At 43.6% G+C, this 19,631-nt stretch overlaps 2 protein-coding genes across 11 annotated transcripts in view; one reads left to right on the top strand and one right to left on the bottom strand.

The window, feature by feature from the left end:
* ESRRG (estrogen related receptor gamma) overlaps positions 1–19,631 on the top strand; it is a 618,606-nt gene that overhangs the window by 100,163 nt on the left and 498,812 nt on the right. The window lies entirely within an intron of this gene.
* Positions 4,398–10,408, bottom strand: LOC116876598 (coiled-coil domain-containing protein 28B-like). The gene is made up of 2 exons (XM_032872874.1): positions 9,714–10,408; positions 4,398–4,441 (listed from the first exon to the last, which is right to left on the bottom strand). Exons 1-2 carry the CDS (start codon positions 10,372–10,374, stop codon positions 4,398–4,400), a joined length of 705 nt encoding a protein of 234 aa, XP_032728765.1. The 5' UTR covers positions 10,375–10,408.

Below are 19,631 nucleotides of genomic sequence, written 5' to 3'. Positions count from 1 at the left end.
TATTCATTCTTTTTTTGGGTGCTGGAGACAGTAACAAGATTGTTGTCTGTGATTTTTTTCCAGAATCAGTAGAGTTGGTAGGAAGTCGTTCCTGGGGACAGTACATTTTGAGAAGGGGATGGACGGCATGGCCTTTGGAGTGCGAAATATAGGTATATATATTTAAAATTTCCAGATAGCATTTCAACGTCTTGCCTTGTGAGATACATCTTTTCAAATAATCTTGGGGGAGATGGTCTGCACTAATACCTAGCAAAGAAAGGGGTCAGCCGGGTCAGAGAAATTCTGGCAGTTGAGCGAAACCACGATTACCCTAGGTTGGGCCCTTTCTTCTGGGCCTCTGTCAGGGCTGGCAGGGAGGGCATCCCCTTTGATGGAATGCAAATTCCCAGCCATGGGGCTCTGCCTGGAATGTTTTTGGTTAAGCAAGTAATCCATGAGGCACCCTAGGCTGTTTGTGTGTAGCTGTACTTTGCAGGCAAAGTTAATGTGGTTAATATTCAACTGAACTTTTGGGGGGTTACTAGTCCCTGAGGCAGATTTGCTAGAAAAGGCTACATATTAATAGCCCTCCGAGTCGGACACCCCCAAGTGGAGAGCAACAAGTGTGATCCCACGTAAAACATTACAAAAGTTAGCCAAACTCAGGGTAGAGGTTCTGTTGAATCATCCTCTCGCTGGAGCCCTGGCCTTCTCTGAATCCATAACTCTTCGTCAAGGAGGGCATGGTCTTGAGCGAGTGTATCTTTGCAAAACTCTTTAATTAAAGCAGGAATGTCTTTAAAACTCTAGCCATTTGCAGGGTCTTCCAATAAGTGGGACCAACTTGGTTCTGATTTTCTGCTGCCTTTAATTGAAATAGAGCTTTTCTTCTCTTTCTTTGTCTGAAAGGGAAGGATGTTCTGTGGCTCTGTTGGGCTGATGGGCTGGACCCAGGAGGGGATCTGGTCAGCAGGTACAGTGGTGGCGGTCTCACAGGCCACAGGTCAGACAGAGCTCTGTTCATGCCTCCAACTCAGGTAGGAATTAAATCACGAGTTGCCCAAAGTTCTGTGGGGCTCAGCAGGCCAGATGAGAGGTCAGGAAACGAGAGGCAAGGTGTTGAGTCACCAAGCATGGCTGACCTCAGTGGGGAATAGTGGGGCAAAGGTTGTTCTCTGCTGGGGGTCTTGGGCTTAGCTTTTTATCATTTTACAAGGATTTTCCTTTTTTGGCTCTCTCTTCTCTCTTTTTCGGCTCTCTCTTCTCTCTTTTTCGGCTCTCTCTTCTCTCTTTTTCAGCCACATGTTATTCTTGATAGGAATAATATGTAAAAGGGAGAATAGAAAATCAGAGGGAAAGTAACCTACTGTGACTGTCGTAGCCACGTAAACTTATACTAGCTGTTTTCCAGAATCAAAGATAAAAATAATAAAATAATTTATTATATAATTAACATTCATCCAATATTTTTCAGGACATTTCAGTTCTATTTTTCTATTACCATCAAATGTCCTGATCCTTGGTTTCTATGTAATGTAAATATGAACCGATTTGGGTCCTTCTGCATAGACCATGGGCAAGGAGAAGAGGTCAGGCTTATAGATCTCACTCTTTTACTGATGAACAACAGCCTTACTGGGTAGTGGAAAAACATTAACATTTGAAAACGATTAAAATGGAGTTTTCAATTATCTGTGGACATTTTTGTCTTTTCCCACTGTCCTTGACTACAAATAGGTGAGTTAATTTTCTTGTGCATATACTTTTTCCACAGTACATACTGATTTACCCCAGAAGTTAGAACCAAAAGGCCTAGACTGATGTTACTTAGGATTTTTAAAAAGAGATTTATTTTTGGCCACAGTGATGTGATATAGACGTCACCCTATTGAGCTTTTATTTTTAATGACCAAAATTCGCAAAAATCACCCTACAGAGACACATGCTAAATAATTCTTTCCCTGTTTCCACAAAACAAAAGCAGCCTGTGGATGCTTTTCCCCTATTGCCTAATTTTCCAAAGACTTTTTTTGAGCCAGATGACACTGTAGACTTCAAGACCAGCCAAGTAGGGCTCTTTGCCTTCTCAGTTATCCCGGTCACCCAGACCTTCTAACCTAAGGGTCCTTGGCGGAGTGTTGAGGGAAGTGGGGAGGTATTTAAAAGCTCAGAGTTCACAGTCAGGTGACCTAGTTTAAAACCAGGTGCCGTTCTTGCTAGAGGTATGACCTTGGGTGTGTTGCTGAAACCCTTTGGGCCTCAGTTTCCACCTATGTCAAATGGGAAGGATGTTGCTTAATACCCCCATAGCGGTTGTGAGGAGTAACAGAGAGTCCATAAAGTACTGAGCACAGTGGCTGGTCCATGGTAATGCACAGTAACATTTAGTAGTTGAGGCACTGTGTATAATGGTTAAAAGCCAGCTGCTTGGACACCACCTGCCTGCTTTATAATAGGTCTCTTGCTGGGACACTTGGGTGGCGTAGTTGGTTAAGCGTCCGGCTCTTGATCTCAGGGTCATGCAGTTGAGCCCTGCGTCGGGTTCTATGCTCAGCGCAGAGTCTGCTTGGGACTCTCTCTCTTCCCCTCTTCCTCTGTCCCTCTGCCCGCACTCACTCTCTGTCACTGAAATAAATAAATAAAATGTTTGAAAAAGAATAAAAAATAGTTCTCTTGCTGATGAGTTGAGTAGTCCTGAGCCAAGTGACCTGCCTCAGTTTGCTCCTCTATAGTAAAATGGGATAGTAACAGTGCCTACCCCCCTAGGGTAGGTGGTAGATAGATGAGGTGGTGAATAATAAAACATTTGGAAAAGTTCTTAGCTTCATAAGTGCTGCATAAATCTTGGTGTTATTGTTATTATTCTTATAGCTGCTGGGAAGGAAGACCTAAGGCGCACAGTCAGTGAAAAGATAAAGATTGAAGCAGATGCATAGAAACAGAAAATAAGAAAAAATGGGGCAGAGAAAGATAAAGATTAAAAATCAAGAAAAAAATTGCGTTTGACGGGGAACGATTGAATGCTGCCCGTACACCCAGACCTCAGTGTCTTCATCCCTTGTTTGTGGAAATTGGAGTGGGTGCTGTGGGTGGGGGGTGGAGGGAGTGCTCCCCCTGGGCTCTAAGCTCTGTGATGTCATTGGAAGCAGTGATGACAAAGACAACCCACCTATTTTAGCCTGAAGTACAGATAGCTCTAAACTTGCCTTGGAAACCATATACCGTTATGTCTCCACCGTTCATTGTAAAACCATTTTGTTTTCCAAATACAACTTCGAGGTTTATGATATCTCTTGGATTTCTTACCATGTCACAACTCTATCTTCTAGTTGCCATCTTATTTAAAAGCTGGTCTGTCCACTCATCCCTCACCCCACGTGGTGACTTTGCACAGACTAATCTGAAACCACCCGTTAGCCCTGATGGGCAGTCCAGGAGGGCTGATGTGTGGCACAGATTGTCTTTACCAATTACAGGTTCTCAGTTGTCCGGCGGGTGAGGCTTGCCCTTGCCCACCCCCAGCTTTTAGTCCAGGGCCTGCGGAGAGGGAAGGGGAGTGGATCCTATCACAACAGAAGCATGTCAAGGAAGTCCCCAATCCTGTAGTGGTTCCAGGAAAGTGTCTTCAAGAAGGGGATTTCCAGAGTCATTTGAATATGGGTGGAAGATCACTTTGGAAATTTTAATTGGTGTTACATAGATTTAGCTCTTAAAGATTTTGCCTTCTTTCCAAGTAGTTCCAAGAAACAGTAAAAACTCACCCTCCCTCTGACTGATGATTTCAGTTTCTCTAGGCTGAGGACAGTGGAACTTGTCGTACCCAGAGGAGGAGTAAGTGGAGGCCCTAGGATGCCCCTTGGACACCCTGGGGATCCAGAGCTCTGCCGCATACCTTCCTTCCTATACCCTCCACAGCGGCTTCATCGCTCGACGGCGAACTGATACACAAATCCAGCTGAGTTTATTTCTTAACATATACCGAGACATAAAATGCAGGACAACTTGAGATCTTTTAGAGGCGCACTGGGTTTTGTTTAAGCCTAGCATCCATTTTGATAGAACAATGTCTCGGAGTAAGACACCATTGACCCTCGAACAACATGGGTTCAAACGGTGTGCGTCCACGTCCCATGTGGATTTCTTGCAGTAAACATGTAAAGTCCTTATAAATGTAGTCTTTCTTCCTCATCATTTTCTTACTAACATTTTCTTTTTGCTTACTTTATTAAGAACACAGCACATAACGTAACACGCAAACTCCGTGTTAGTCCACCGTGTTGTCCGTAAGGCTTCTGGGCAGCAGTAGGCTGTTCGTAAAGTTCTGGGTGAGTTAAAAGTTAACGCATGGATCTCTGGCTGTGTGGGGTTGGGCGGGGAGGTCGGTGCCTCTGATCCCCACCTTGATCAAGGGCCAACTATATTGCTTTGCTGCTTTTCTCCATGGTGAAGAGATCTTGTCCTAAGGAGAAGGATGTAACCATGAGCTAAAAGATAGCCGATTTGGCGATTTTCTGCACCTCCACTCTGGGTTGGAGCGCAACCCACAGAAGAAACCTTTATAGAGAAGGTGTGACGAATGCCTCCGTCCCACTGGGCTGTCAGGCGGCCTGCCTCCTCTCCTTCCACGTCTGTGTGGAGTGCCTGCGGTGGGTGAGTACCACTCCAGATGCTGGGGGTGCCACGCTGAGCGCACACAGCTTGCATGGCTTCCTATAGCCCTGAAAGGGCCATTTGACTCGGTTGTGAAATCCTACAGTCACTAGACATACCTGTCAAGATGCCAGGCGAGTGTGGGGTCGATGCCCCCATTAAGCCGGCCCCGTAATGCTGTCACTGCAGCCTCCCGGCCGTGAGGACCATTGGGAAGAACTCATTTGCTATAAAGTACAATGAGCATTAAAAGAAATGACCATCAGTAAATTTGGGACGTCTTAGTTTTAATTTCCCTGCCTCGCTGTGTGCATATGAGCGGTCTGCCATTTGCATATGGGGACCCTGTCATAACAGTTTCAGGAAGTGATTTGTTAATAATCAAGTTCTCTGAATGGCCCTAAATCTGTAATTGATGTGGGTCTGGATAAAGCAACCCTTCCACCCGCCTATTTTGGGGACCATTTTTTTTGGCAGGGACTGAGCCAGAATGAAAACTAGCCATCAGAACAAAATTTAGGACAGCTGGGATGCTTTGCAGCAAAGACTTTTTGGCTCCACAGTTCAAATAATCACAATAGCAGCTCAATTTAGCCTTTGGCTGAATGGCTTTGGCAGGGCACAATGAAAAATAATTATTTCATGGCCTGCTTATTTTTCCCTTAACCAATAAACTCTCAGACCTCTTCAGGCTTATGTAAATATTCTGCTGTGGCTGAAGCCGAGCACACCATAATATCCCTATTTAGGAAATGGTTGTATTTCACCCTTGTGGGGTGGAAAGCAAAACGCTACAACTTTTGAGATATCTGTTTACAATGGGGGAGAGGAAAACGATGGGAAGAAATTTCATGGCTGGAAAGTGCGTCCACAGTCACAGCTGCAGGGTGAAACAGGTGGAATTTAGGGCCCTCACTTAGAAGGCGTTAGGACATGTTGCCGCACCTGATGGGGAAGGAAGAACATTGTACAGAGTGCGCCCAACTGTGCTAAGCGTAGTACGGTAACAACGAGGAACAGCAGTCTCATCTTTTGTAGCTGCAGCTTTCTCAGCTGTATGTGACAGTTCTCAAACTTCTTGTTCAGTGCTTGCCCAATTTGCTCTCCTTACATCCAATGTGCTGTAACTCTGTCCCTGTTTCATAAGACCTTGTGTTTGCCCTGGGTTATTTGAATGGAGTCATGGAGAGGTGGATGGGATAAATTAAGTATGGCAGCAAGCCTAACAGCCACCCTAGACCTGAAGCCCTTCAAGGTTTTTGCTCAATTCCCATCAATCTCCTGTATTTTATATCTGCCTTTTCAGGTCAGCCGCATCCTAGTGCAGGGCGTCTGTGCCCCTTGATGACCAATTCCTATTCGACAAGTCTACGGCTTAGCAGCTCAGTTGGTCAAGGCAGAGTGTTAATGAGATCGGTCATGGGTTTGACCCCTGCAGGAGCCAGTTAACTCCATTCTGTCCGATTAACCCCTGCCAGCTGCCTTAGGTCATGGGCGGAATGGGGTGAGAGAGTATGAGTGGCTCACTGAAAGCCATCCCCGTTCCTGGGCAGCCGACTAGTCCCACTGACAGTGGGTCAAGAGTGTTCTCTCTGAGTGGCAGCAGATGGGGCATTAGAAGCAATGAAAGAACATAAGCTTAATGCTGCTTGTCTTCCCCTGTGTGTGTGTGTGTGTGTGTGTGTGTAGGAGGAGGAGGGGGCAACAGGCTGTGGTACAGGGTTTGGGGAGGGTGTCGGGATTCCTACTGTTACAGAAAGGCGGTTTTTTCTCGCTTTGAAAAGCTTGCACCAAATAAAACTCATACTACGATCCTCATGATGTAGGTTTCATGAGTGGCATTTCTTCTCAAAGTATCTTTAAAAAAAATCAGTAGTCATGTCATGCATCAGGATGAATTTCTAAATGTAAATGAGATTCTCCCAGTAATTTATTTACATTTGTTTTCAGCACAACAAATGAGACATCACGTAGCTTCATAATTTTCCATGACCGAGTCACCAGCATGCAGTGTGTAATTTACCATGATTTAAGATGCTTATCTGTAGATTTTTCAACAGTACCTTATAAGGCTTCAGCAAGAGCAAGAGATCCTCTGTACCGTTTCACTTCTTGCTCTCCCTGACATTGCCACCCCAAGCAAGTGTACCAGAGCCCACTAAAATGTTTATTCTTGCTTCCATCTTTGAAGGATTGTACATGGAAGGTGGAAAGTATTCTTTTCCCATTCCAAGCAGAGGTGTCATCACTGACAAAGCTCTGGTGGGAAGAAGAGGAAGACAGTATTTCCCTTTGGATATTAGAATGTGTGAACTCGCAGAAGTTACTGCTCGAGGCTGGGTTTCCTCGTTGTAAAATGTTACAGTAGATAATGTTGAGGGTTTAGCAGTAACATTCCAAGTAAGGTGTATGATTAGACTGAGTTTGATGTGTGAGTGAGTACTTTATGTCTTCTTTTCAGAAATTTTAAAAACACGTTCCATTTTCCTGCATTTTCACATTTTTCTGTTTAAAATGTGGCACAATGCTACCAGTCTTCCTTAATGGTTAACACCCAGGTCCAAAATAAAGAGGAAAAGGTCTAAAATTCAGTATGAGACACTTAAATGCTGTTTACTGCAGTGATTTTTTTTTTTTTATGCTTGTTTGCTGAATTGAGCAAAACATTAGTGAGGCTGTACCTGGACCTTTGAGATTTAGGGCAGAGCAGGAAAGGGAGATGCCATGTAGTTCTTCTGTGGCTTTGAATGAGCCTGTGGCTGAAGGTCCATGGAGAGAGTGGTGTTAAGGGTACCAGGGTTCTGGTATTTTATCTAGGTATCTTATCATGAATAAGTCACAGTATGGCCTTGGCCTTTTCCATGCAACCACTGAAATAGTTAAATTCAAAATACTTATTACAGCTAAGTTGCAGAAAGAGTTGTCCTTTAAGTATGTTCTCTAAGTCAAAGCTTCTGGTTTTGTTCCATAAACAAAATTAGAACTTCCCGTGAAACAACCCCTGTACCAGGCACAGACGATGAATAAGGCATAGGGACTCCCACCAGTGCTTGCTAGGTCCTCTTAATGTGAAAGAAAAACACCTCATTTCTAGAAAAAAAGAAAAAGAAAGTGGAAGAAAAGAGAAGGACAAAAGTGGCAGGTTCCATGTTTCTTAATACATAAAACATCTTCTTTAGTGGTTTGTCCCAGATTCACTTGGAATGTACTAGTTAGTAGTTTCACTGCATAGTATTTGAATACCTGAGACAGATTGTTTTGGTCTGGTCAGGCTAACCTTTCAATGGTATCCTTGTATACACTAAACACTGTTCTGCTTGGAACATTGTTCTCCTTACCACAGAGATACTTGCAAGATATCTGTCAGGATTTTTCAGGCATTAGCATGTAAACAAATGTTATCAAAATAAAACATCTCTTTTGGAGGTGGTGAGAAAGTCATGCATTTGTGGAAAATTCTATGGGTCTAAGTCCCCCTTCCGTGTCTTCATCTGCTGGAAACTTTAAAGCAACTATAAAGCAAGATCTCATTGGCCGAATTCTAATCTTTGTCTACTGCTGTTGATACCTCTTTAAATGCTCTGTGTTTCTAGTTTGGTTAATGGAGCAAGGTCAAAAGCAGAAAATTTCCTTCAGCCTGAGTACCAAAGTATTGAGAGTTCTTTCATGAGAACCACGAATAGAGAACAAACCCCAAATTTGTCTTATGAATAACTATCATCTGAACTTTTCTCCAACTTGTGTGTTAGTAGCTGGTGGCTTTTCAGATACACTTAACACCTCTAGTTTTGGTGAAGAGTTTTATGAAGCACTTTTATTCATGAAGCAGATATTTACTAAGCATGTGCTCCATCGAGTGTCTGTGCTAGTTGTTGTACTGAGGATTCCTGAAGAGTCAGGGAAGGTGGGCAGATATCCTTGTGCCATAATGTGGTCCATGTGGTGATGTGGCAAGGGCATGACAGCAAAAGGCCCAAGTTGCAGTAGGAACTCTGAGGACGTGTGAAGAGGTCAGGGCAGACTTCGCAGATGAAATTTTGTTTGGGAGAATACAAAAAGTAATAGTAATAGTCTCCTACCAAGACCTAACTTAGGGAGATAACAGTCACCGTGCAAGGCACAGTGTGGCCAAAAGAGCAGAGGTAAGAAATCATTTTCAAAGAATTGCAAATTGTTTGGCTAGACTGGACTGTGGGGTCTGTGGACTGGGAACAAGGCGGGTGAGCAAGAAGTTGAGGCTGGAAAGAGAGGCGGGAATCAGGTCACAAAGTCTTTGTGCACTATATTAAAAAGTTTGATTTTTATTGATTGGTCTTATGGAAGGGCATTGAAAGACTTTAGCAGGAGGGTGACAAATCTCAATTTTCATTTCAAAAAGATCCCTCACTACTGGGTAGAGGTTGGATCGCATGGCAGCTGGAAGACCTTTCAGAAGAGGATCCTTCTTTACTTCGTATTTTTGAATGTTTGTCTCCCCATCGTGCTGGAGCACATGGCCCATCCATGCAGACATTGTAGAGAATTGTGAGAAGAGCGATGGTCTGATGGAAGAGCTGGTGATCCAATCAGCGGGGAACGTGAGATGCTTAACCATTGCATCAAGATGCAGAAAGGCTAGGGGAAAATTTAATAATCCTATTTCCATGTAAAGTTTCATTCAGATATGTCAGTTGATTTGTTCAAATCCAGAATCTATTATTCACATTCTGAAATCCAAAAGATGCTGTTGTTGGTTTTTATTTTGTATTTTTTTAATTTATAAATTTGGCCACAAAACTTATTTGGCAGCAAAATCTGACCTGATTGGACAGCAGGCTAATTATGGTCTTTTGTTTATTCTACTAAGTATGATTATTTCCGTCTCTTGCTGCAGAAATATTAAGGGTTATGTGATCAATGGTATAGCCTTTTGTTATTATTACCATTGCCGCTAATGCTACCACCAATAACTATCACTTTCAACTAACGTTTCTATAGTATAATAGAGTTTTCAGGACATTTTAATATTTTTTTTCTTTCTTTCTGATTTAATTCCATCCAGTGCCCCCCTCCCCCGTAGCACCTGGGGGGCCGTGGAATACCCGATCGAGTCCGTAAAAAGTCACAGTTTGAAGGGGATGGGAGGAGCAGTCTGGGCCTGGGTCCGACACCTATACAGCTGAGTGCTGGGTCGGCGTTCTCGGCCAGGTGCAGCTTCTGTATAGAATTACTAAGATCTTCCAGACTGCTAAGCAGCTGGTCCAGGTTGCGGTCAGCCATCGTCTTCTTCTGCTCCTCAGGCAGCCCCTCAGTGACCCCGTCCTCTTCCTCCTCCTCCTCCTCCCCACACACGTCCAGGCTGAAGTGCAACCGGGCCAGCTTCTCCTGCATCTCCCGCACGTGCTCCAGCTGCTCAAAGGAGCATTCCTTCCCAAAGGCCTGCAGCCGGCCTGAGTGAAAATCATAGAGCAGGTTCAGCAGTCCCCCCTCCATCTCACAGACGTCGGTCACCTCGGTCAGAAAGGAGTGCTGCAGGGGCGTGCCTGCAGAGCCGCCCCCACTTCCGGCCAGCACGGGGCGACATTTCTCCTTGCCTACCCTCTTGAACTTGGCCCGCTGCCTGGGGGACGGCAGATGAGGGAGTCCCAGGGCCAAGGAGCCGCTGTGGCTGGTGGGCACGGGGACCCTTCGTAATGTGCCAGGGGCCTGGGCTGGCTGGGTCAGGCAGGGCTTGGGACTCCTTTCCTTCTTCTTGTCCTCCATTGGATTCCAGCTGGACTTGAGGTCCCACTGGAGGTGTGGGTCTGGAGTGGGGTTTCCGTGCCATTCCCTCCACCCTCAGCCCATTTTAATATTTTTAACTGACTTTTTATAAAACCTCATGGGGTAGATTTTATAATTATTACCTCCATCTAAATACATGAACAACAACAACAACAACAAAAAACCTAGGTGACTTGCCAAAAATAAGAAATTTAGGAAGGGGTCAACCTAGGAATTAACTCTGATTTTTCCTTAGGTAACTTTAAATAAAATCAGTACAAATGCTCCAAGGGTCAACACTGCAAATAGGAGAGTAAGTTCCCACCCATCCCCCACTTTTTTTTTTTTTTTGGTAGTTCTATAGATTTCTTCCGGGATCTTACAGGTAAAAAATCAAGACAGATTCCGTCGTGTCTGATGTGACTCAGACGTGATCCTGTCTGACAGCAGCATGAATAACAACACTTTCATTTATCCTCAACACGAACGAGGCTGAGAAGAGTTGTTTTTATTATATTCCGCTCTTCTCCATTCATGTGTTGGTGATTTCCACTGTGATGTGTTGCATTTCCCCCTCCCTGGCCAGCAACGGGTGTTCAGTGGCCAGAGATGACACACTCCTCCACGACAGAGTACAGATGCCGTGCTGGTCATTGGATAAGATAACTGATGTCTGTGGTTCTAAAATAAGAAGCTTTTTAGTTGTTTGTCATTGCAGAGTCTTCTGTCCCAACTTCTGATCTATACCGCGCTTACTGCTGAAGTCAACATCCTAATGTTACCAAGGAGTAAAACCCCACCTCACTTATTGATTCGCAGTCTGTTAAAAAGTGACAACAGGCTTTTTTTGGGTTATGTTTCGCAGTAAAAGCGTTCGCTTATTGAATTTTCACTTTTCCTATATTGTATGAGGATAAACTGCATAGACCTATGCCTGGATATGTAGAGATCGGATAGCCGAGTTGGTAATTGTACTTTACAAATGAATTCTGTAAATACCATTATTGTACTCAGATGGTGAAATTCTTAATGCCATTGGCCAAAGTGATCCACTTAGAATACAATTTAACCACTAGCTGTAGAGATGTGATCAGTAGAGTCAGAGCGAGGGGACATAAGGGAAACATCTTTTTTTTTTTTAAAGGTTTTATTTATTTATTTGACAGAGGGAGAGAGAGATCACAAGTAGGCAGAGAGAGAGGAGGAAGCAGGCTCCCTGCTGAGCAGAGAGCCCGATGTGGGACTCGATCCCAGGACCCTGAGATCACAACCTGAGCCAAAGGCAGAGGCTTAACCCACTGAGCCACCCAGGTGCCCCAGGGAAACATCTTTTGATGGTTCTCCTCCTGTAGGAACCAGGTGCTGAAATGTGATTTCCAGCCTATACATTGACTCCAACTCATGATGAAGAAGAATGATAATGGGGAGTCAGAGTTAGAGGAAGAAGGAGAAGATAGGGAAGAAGGAGGGGCACCCGGGGGGCTCAGTCTGTTAAGCGTCTTTCTTTAACTCAGGTCATGGACTCAGGGTCCTGGGATCGAGCCCCATTTTGAGCTCCCTGTTCAGCGGAGAGTCTGCTTCTCCCTCTGCCCCCTTTCCCCACTCATTTTCTCTCTCTTTCTCAAATAAATAAATAAATAAAATCTTAAAAAAATATATAAAAGAAGAAGATAGGGAAGAAGGAGGAAAATATCTGTAACAACTTAAATTGGAGAACAGCTTACTGTTTCACCTGCTCTCAGAAGTTGTAAGGTAGGCAAGGCATCATTTTAAACATGAGACTTAGTCTCCACTAAACTGTTACCTTCCATAAGGTCATTTATTTAATGACTCGAGAAGCCAAATTCCAGCTCACTGACTCAAAGTTCAGTAATTGTCCCATTACATGATCTTAAAAAGAAAAAAAAAATGGTACCTATTTCATAAGATGTATGCATAATGCTGGTCGAACGATATGGAAGTTACTGATGTCTCAGTCTACATTATGATAATACATACCTCACTCCTTCACTTTCCTGACCTCTTTCATTTTCCCACCCTCTTTATCTAAGATTTGTTCTTCATTGGATTCGCTGGAATTTCTGCATTAAGATTCAAGAACTAGGTGTCTCTTCCAGTGCATTCCCCATATCAGCATTTTCAGCTGATGAGGAAGTAAGACCGACCCAAGGCTCCTTCTGAGCACTTCTCTCCTGTTCTCACTCTGGATTTCGCCAAAACCATCTCTGGTCCCTGAAATGTCAAACCATGCTCTGTCATGCATATTTAAGATCCCCACTTATATCTTCCTGGGTTTATATATATTTTCAATTAGTTAAAAAAGTATGATAGAGTATATTGTTTTAGTTTATTAAGCAACATGTCATATGTCAAAATGGCATACACAGATACTCCGTGTAAAGAAAAATGAAATCCTTCTTTAAACTCCCACAATGGAAGGATTAAAGAAATTGTGTGAGTTTGAGCCAGGTTTCAAAGCAGGGGTCTGGGTGACGGTCCTTAAATGAAACATTTGACATTCGTATAAAAGGGAGCTAGAGAAGACCAATGAAGAGATGGTAGAAATTGGCCGCAGCCAGAAAAATACAAAGTAAGGCAAACACTCGGCCCCCAGCACTATTTTCAGAAACCCAGATGCTGACCTATTTGGGGTCCTGGGCTGTGTTGTTCTGTGGAGTCCTATAGAGAGGTGCTTGTCATACAGAAAATAGATGATGGGATTCAGGTTTCTAAGAAGCTGACTTGAGAGCAGGGTTACTCTTCATTTTTTGCAGTGCTTAATATTATTATTATGTATTTTTATATATTATGTATTATGTATTATTATGTATTATTATATATTATTATGTATTTTCTGCTTTTTCTTTTACTTAGTGGTGTTTGGAAAGTATTCAAAATTCAGTTGATTTTGGGCTATAATGAATGTCTGGGGAGTTGGGGTCATGGGCAATAGGAGATTTGAGTCTGATTAGTATTGGGTGTGAAAGTTCTACATTTTATTTAAGCATATACCCAACTGTCCAAAAAGCTAGAAAAAGTGGAGGATAAATAAACAAATAGAAATAAGATAATTGAACCCATTTTAAACCTACAGGAACCAATATGCCTTTTAATGTCATATGTGCATTTTCTTATCTCTGGAATTTCTTCCTTAAAAGCCTCGGATGAAAACCTTGCCCAGTAAATATAGCTCTGGCATGGAGCTCCGTAATTATACTAGTTGGAAATTTCTTGGGGGAAAGTCTTCAGGGCCTTTTATTACTTCTGTTTCCCTACCTGTACAATTTCATAGGGGGCCAGTATCATAGGGAAAATGTGAGGAACAAGTAACCAATGAGAGAAAGCAATACTGGAAGGCACTCATTTTAAAGCAAACAGTTATGAATACATATGCAGAACAGAAGAGTACAGAATGAAAACAACTGCAGGTTTTGATAGGTATGTTAGAAAAAAGTCACCGAATGATTTCTTATTAATTCTAGGGCACTTACACTATTTTTAAAATATCCCACAAACCTTTGCCTGACAAAAGAAGAGTACGAAATAAAGCCTTAGTCTCTGCAGTGACAGCTATCTCCATAGCAACGTGCCTGTCAATCAACACCCACTTCATCGAGCTTCAGAAAACACCCCCAGAAATAAATGTCAAAAGTCTTATGCGGGTTCCAAATTTAAATCAAAATTTAAAATAAATTAAAATAAGAACCCAAACACCCACAGCAGTCACAAAAGTAAATTTTGTTTTGGAAGGAAGAGAAAAGGGGGGTAAAAAGGGACAAGGGCCAAAGGAATTCTCCAAACGTAGGTCCAAGAAGGAAAAGAAGGGAGGATAGGCACCCCTCGGCCCTCTCCTAGTGTTACCCAACGAGGCATTGTTCACCCAGAGGAACACCAACTGTAATCCATCTGTATCTTTTTCCTCTTGCTTTGATGCTTGGCTTTTATTTTCGTGATCACATCATATTCACCTTTTCCATCCGCTGTGGTGTGCTAATGGTCCAGCCCCTCATTTTGATGGCATGGGGTGAGACAGGCTGCTTAGAGCCAGTTGGGTGGAGAAACGTGCTTTTTGATTCTTTCACTGGGATGGCATTAAACAAACACTTATGGCCCTCTTGGCAATCAGCGTGATCTCACGCGCCATTTTAGGTCCTTACATTGCTGTAGTATGCTCCAAGAATAGAGCACTAGGCATTCCTCCCTCTTGTATCCAGAGATAAGATATATTGAAAGTCTAACACCATACTTCAGGGGTAAGTCTATTGACTTTGCGTCCCTCTTCCATGAGTCTGAAGTTTCTTAGCAGAAGGACCTTTTCAGGAACTACAGTTTGACAGAGACTATAGAATCCTCATCCGTCTCAAAGTTGGGACATGCTGAGTTAACTTGTTAAGATGTCTGTGGACATGGAAGCAAATTGACAAGGGTTACACCATTTCACATTATTTGCCAAATTTGGTATAATTGTCATTCAACATCCTATCAGTTCCTAAGCCTCTGTTCTTTGCTATTAATGAAATGCATTCTTCAAATACTTCTTTGGCATTCTAAGGTTACATGTGCTCAGAAAACTCCCTTGTATAGGGTCACCTTAGCTGCACATGTGTTTTTTTCTCAGTGTGTAGTAAAGAGAGCATGTGATGGGCCTGTTGTGGGTTGAAGTATGCCCCCCCTGCACCTGGGAATGTGACCCTTTTTGGAAATAGGGTCTTTACAAAGGTAACCGGGTAAAAAGGAGGTCACTAGGGTGAGTCCTAAACCAGCTGGACTCATGTCCTTGTAAAAAAGGGGAAATCCGGAGGCAGAGACAGAGCTGCATGAAGAGACTTAAGGAGACCGCCATCTTCGAGCCAAGGGGCGCGTCCGGAAACAGATCTACCCCCACAGCCCTGGGAAGGAACCAAACCCACGGACACCTTGGTTTCAGGATTCTCGCCTCTGGCACTGCAGCAGTGGACTTGTGTGGTGGGAGCTGCCCGGGTCGTAGTAGTTTCTGTGGCAGCCCTAGCAAAGGAGTCTGAAGGGTCTGGTTTTGGTGGTGTTGAGAGAACTCAAGGATGAGAGGGCAGCAGGCCTTGCTCACTGTTCAGTGTGTGGAAGAGGCTACAGAGCTTAGTTCCTGAGGGCAGATATGGGGGGCCGGGGAGGGGAGGTGCGCTGAGAAAACTGTGGAAGGAGGATGGGGAGCAATGCTCCTGCACGCTCCCGTTGCTTTAGCCTAAACTCAGCCTCTGAATTTGCCTTTTCTACATTGCCAGTCTCCAGGTCAGTTTCTTGGCTTCAGTAATGCAAAACTCGAAACCAGGGTTTTTCTAAGTCTGTCGGGGGGGAGTTGAGTTAGATTTTTCCAGGTTGGGTGTGTGCATCGGTAACTATTTCCAGGATAGGAAGCTGGGTCTAGGGACCTCTTTTTGCTTAATTTTATGCTTTGGTGGTTTGGGACCTCTATGGTTCCCTCTTACCAACACTTTTATCATTTACATCTGTAGACATGGATTCTGTACCTCTTGTGGGCATAAGCACTTGCACATTTTCTTAAATTCTGAAGTTCTAAAGTAAAACAAAGTCTTAAGTATTATGGAAATAGGTGGGCTTCTCAGAAGAGCCCCCCCCCCCCAAAAAAAAAAATCAGCGGTAATCTACTAGAATTATGGACTTCTAGTCAGGGCCAGGTTTACTGAGAAGCTGATGAAATTTAGGTACTAGAGCATCTCCCTTGCCTGGGTTCCTTCCAAAGCTTTGTTTGTTATTTTATGTGTATATTTTTGTGTTGTTCTAATTAAAGAGAGCCCCTCTCTGGTGGATATATTTCAGGCACCTCAAAACCTGGATGTGTGCTTGGTTCCCGTGATGGTGGGTCTTCTAGTAATCAGCCAATCCTGAGAAAGGGGGCAGGAAACCAGAACAAGGGGAAGTTAGAACAAGGCTGAATGCAAATGTCAGGACCAAACATATGATTAGTCCAAATGAATAGAGGCTCAAGGACCAGTGTTCAAATTGGGATGAGAGGCAGAAGAGAATTACGGTTTGAAGGTGGACGGTCAGGGACCATGGAGGTGTCCCCTGGGGAATTTAATTATGAAGTACCTGCAAGTAAGGGACTTTCTGTGGGGCGTGGAGGGTGGGGTATGTGTGTGTGTGTGTGTGTGTGTGTGTGTGTGTGTGTGTGTGTCTTCGTCTGTATCTGTGTGTCTGGGTGTGTGTGCACCGGAAATCTCTTATGTCCTTCCCAGGACAGAAACCGATCCCAAAGCAAGGAGAGAGGAGGGAGTAAGCTCTCAATGAACTAGAATGAGGGGTCCCGATTTTTTAGACCCGTTTGGGAGATTATCTTGCAAGGTGCTTTGCAAGTAGGCACTCGACCAGTTAGCTAGTGTAGAGGGGAAGCCGGGGGTGGGGAGGGTACTCAAGAGTTTGTCCTCACAGCCTCCGTTCCCTCCAGAGACTGTGAACAGTCTCAACTCATGTCACACTCTTCTAAGTCAGCACTCACATGGGCTCTGAGAAGGCCAGCCTGGCTTCCTGGCATTGTAATATGTGCCTCTAAACCTGTTTACTGAACACCGGAGAACCCTTATTTCAGTTGGGACTTCCTTTTATGTTCCAAATAAAACCTAAAAGCAGGAGAAACAGGTTTGGAGGCCAGCATTTTACATCACTTTCACTTGGCTTCTTCTAGTGATAGTCAGGCAATGTGTCATTTTCTCTGTAGAGTATGTATGCAGCTGGGAAATGAGTTATTTATAATAATAAGACTTTGCACGTATGTGGATATTTGCATAGTAAGCAGATCATATGGAGTTGGTGGCGTCTGGTGGGTAACCTTGGAATCATGAGTGTATCTAATTATTTAATGTGGCTTGTTGGAATTTGCAGGCTGTTGCCTATGAATATTTTAGCCTATTGGTGCTGAAACCTGTCCACCAGAGATCAAAGGCATTTTCAGAACTGTCTCAAGGGATGCGTAAGGAGGTAAGGGGCTGACATCATAGAGAAGAGAATCGAATTTTCTTGTCTTCCCTTTTTCTGCCTCAGCCTCCCCTGACTCTATGACACCCTGGCTTATTTCCTGTCATATTCCAATCAAGGTCATTGTTTCTCTGGTCCTCGCCTATTTTACTCAAACTCCCTTTGCCTCCTCAGACAGTCATCAAGGACTGCTGTACCCAGGGCAAAATTGGGTGGGAAGTTACATCTCCCCCTTTCATCTTGTACCTTTGAATGACAAGATAACCTTTCAACGAGGGTCCATTCGGTATGTAGATCCGCGTTAGCACGTTGCCTGACGGGCGGCATGTATGTGGGAGAATTCATCTGAACAGATTTTCTATCGAAGGATAAATACACCCCCAAATCACAATGGTAATCAGAGCCAGCCGCCTCATTTCTGATGATTTTACAAATCAGTTGGGCTTCAGAGATGCGTCAACATGACACCGTTCCCACACTGAGTTGTTTTGGCTGTAGGGGTGGCTGCTTTTCTCTCTCTCTCTTTGCGTTCCAGCGGCATTCGTGAGTGTTTTCATCCTTTGCTAAAATATGTTTCTCCAAAATGTGATTAACAGTCATTTTCAAATACAGATATTGGCTCTCCTTCGCCAAAGAGACACAGCATGCGAGAACAGGCAAACGTCAAAGTAATACAAAAGGGTATGTTTATTCATCGGAAACTGTGTTAATGACTACATCTGCCCCTCTCATTTTGGGCTGGCTGGGATCGTCTCTGCTCGTCTGATTTGCTGGTGTTTCCCCCTGCAGTGAGATCTCTTCATTTTGTACCCCATAAATAAAAAATCCCCATGGTTGGTCTGATGTTTATGCTCTGAGTGTAAGTTAGAGCAATTTAAAATTGGAAAGCCATACTCGATGGAATATGCTCATGAGATACATGGATGTGGAGGTCTGCTACTCTGAGGATTCCTTAAACAACTTTCAGATCACAAGCATTCATGCCAAACACCATCAACAGTAGACAATGAGCCACTGTACTCGCGGAGCATTGTAAAGCAATGGGAAGTTTACATTTGCTTTACAGCCTGTCCTTTTTATTTGTTGATTTTTCAAGTCAAATAAAATAATGAGCTTGAGTTGCTTATGGGGCTTGGCTTTGGATGTTTGGGATTTGAGAGTTTTAAAAGCCTTAAAGCCAGTGACTTCATCACCAAAGGAGTCGCATCTCCTCTAGGCCAGTTTCAGCAAAAGTGTTCATTATCTGTCATCCTACAGAAGGAATTTTAAAGAGTGGTCTTTGAGATCATACCTTAAAGGAGTAAGTCAGCCAATACAGAGCATGCCCCTGCGAGCCCTGCATTATACTAGGTGCTCTGAGAGTAGTAGGAAGAGTTAATGTCCAGTCTTAAAAATGTAGAATTTATATCAGATTGACTGGAGCAGGAAGTATTTTAGTGACAAGGAAGCGGACTGAAATTACAGATCTGGAAATGCACATAACACACTGAGACATAAAATATTTTTCTTACCATAAAGAATGAGGATGTTTTAACTGCTTTCAAATAAAAGTTTGGACATCTGCAAGGTAATCCTCCCAAATGTGTTTGCATCAGGTGACATGGTGACATGGAAATGGGACCACTAAAGTCTTTGGTCGAAATTTTAGTAATTTGTTTCTCGAGTTTCTAAATCCTGTATAGAATTCCTGGTGACTGGTGGCAGGATGCAGCAGTTTGTTGGCCGACCCTGGTCTGTTTCAATAAGTTTCTTGACCTCAGAAGAAGTGGGATTTGTTTCAACTCAGTCATAGTGCAGAACCTTGGAAGTGTGGACTTAGGTAGAAATCAAGGGTCATTGTGTCTCTTTTTTTTTTTTTAGATTTTATTTTAAAGGATACTCTACACCCAATGTGGGGCTCGAACTCAAAACCCTCAAATTGAGAGTACCATGGCATGCGTACAGACAGCCTGCCAGGCATCCCTGTCCCTGATTAATAAAATAAGACTCGTATAATTTTTGGAGGTGGCAGTTGGGATGGTATTTGACTCAGCAGCTTGTCATAGACACCTGTGTTGTCCTAGGGGGTTCATTGATTTTCTGTATTGGTCTTCCCTACCCTCCTACTCTCCTTCCAGGGGTTCTGACAGACATTGGCCACTCCAGCCAGAGAGTACAGATAATCTCAGGAAATTCTGTGTGTTTCCCATGCCACTTCAGGGAAATCTTCCTTCCCTACCGATTACTCCACTGTGTGGAGATTTGGAGCATCACTGGAGGGAAGAGTTTGGATTCAGCTGCTCTCCTTA

Source organism: Lontra canadensis, unplaced genomic scaffold (assembly GCF_010015895.1).
Source record: "Lontra canadensis isolate GAN:19392208 unplaced genomic scaffold, GSC_riverotter_1.0 scaffold46, whole genome shotgun sequence".
Classification (NCBI taxonomy): domain Eukaryota; kingdom Metazoa; phylum Chordata; class Mammalia; order Carnivora; family Mustelidae; genus Lontra; species Lontra canadensis.
This window is presented reverse-complemented; position numbering and strand designations above follow the sequence as displayed.

Bases quoted from the DNA above. Each gene is read 5' to 3' on its own strand.
- LOC116876598 (XM_032872874.1), bottom strand. From the start codon at position 10,374: ATGGAGGACAAGAAGAAGGAAAGGAGTCCCAAGCCCTGCCTGACCCAG. The intron at 4,442-9,713 runs GTATTCCACGGC...CCTTCTCCTTAG, and splicing joins CTTTTTACGGACTCGATCGG to GACAAGATCTCTTCACCATG.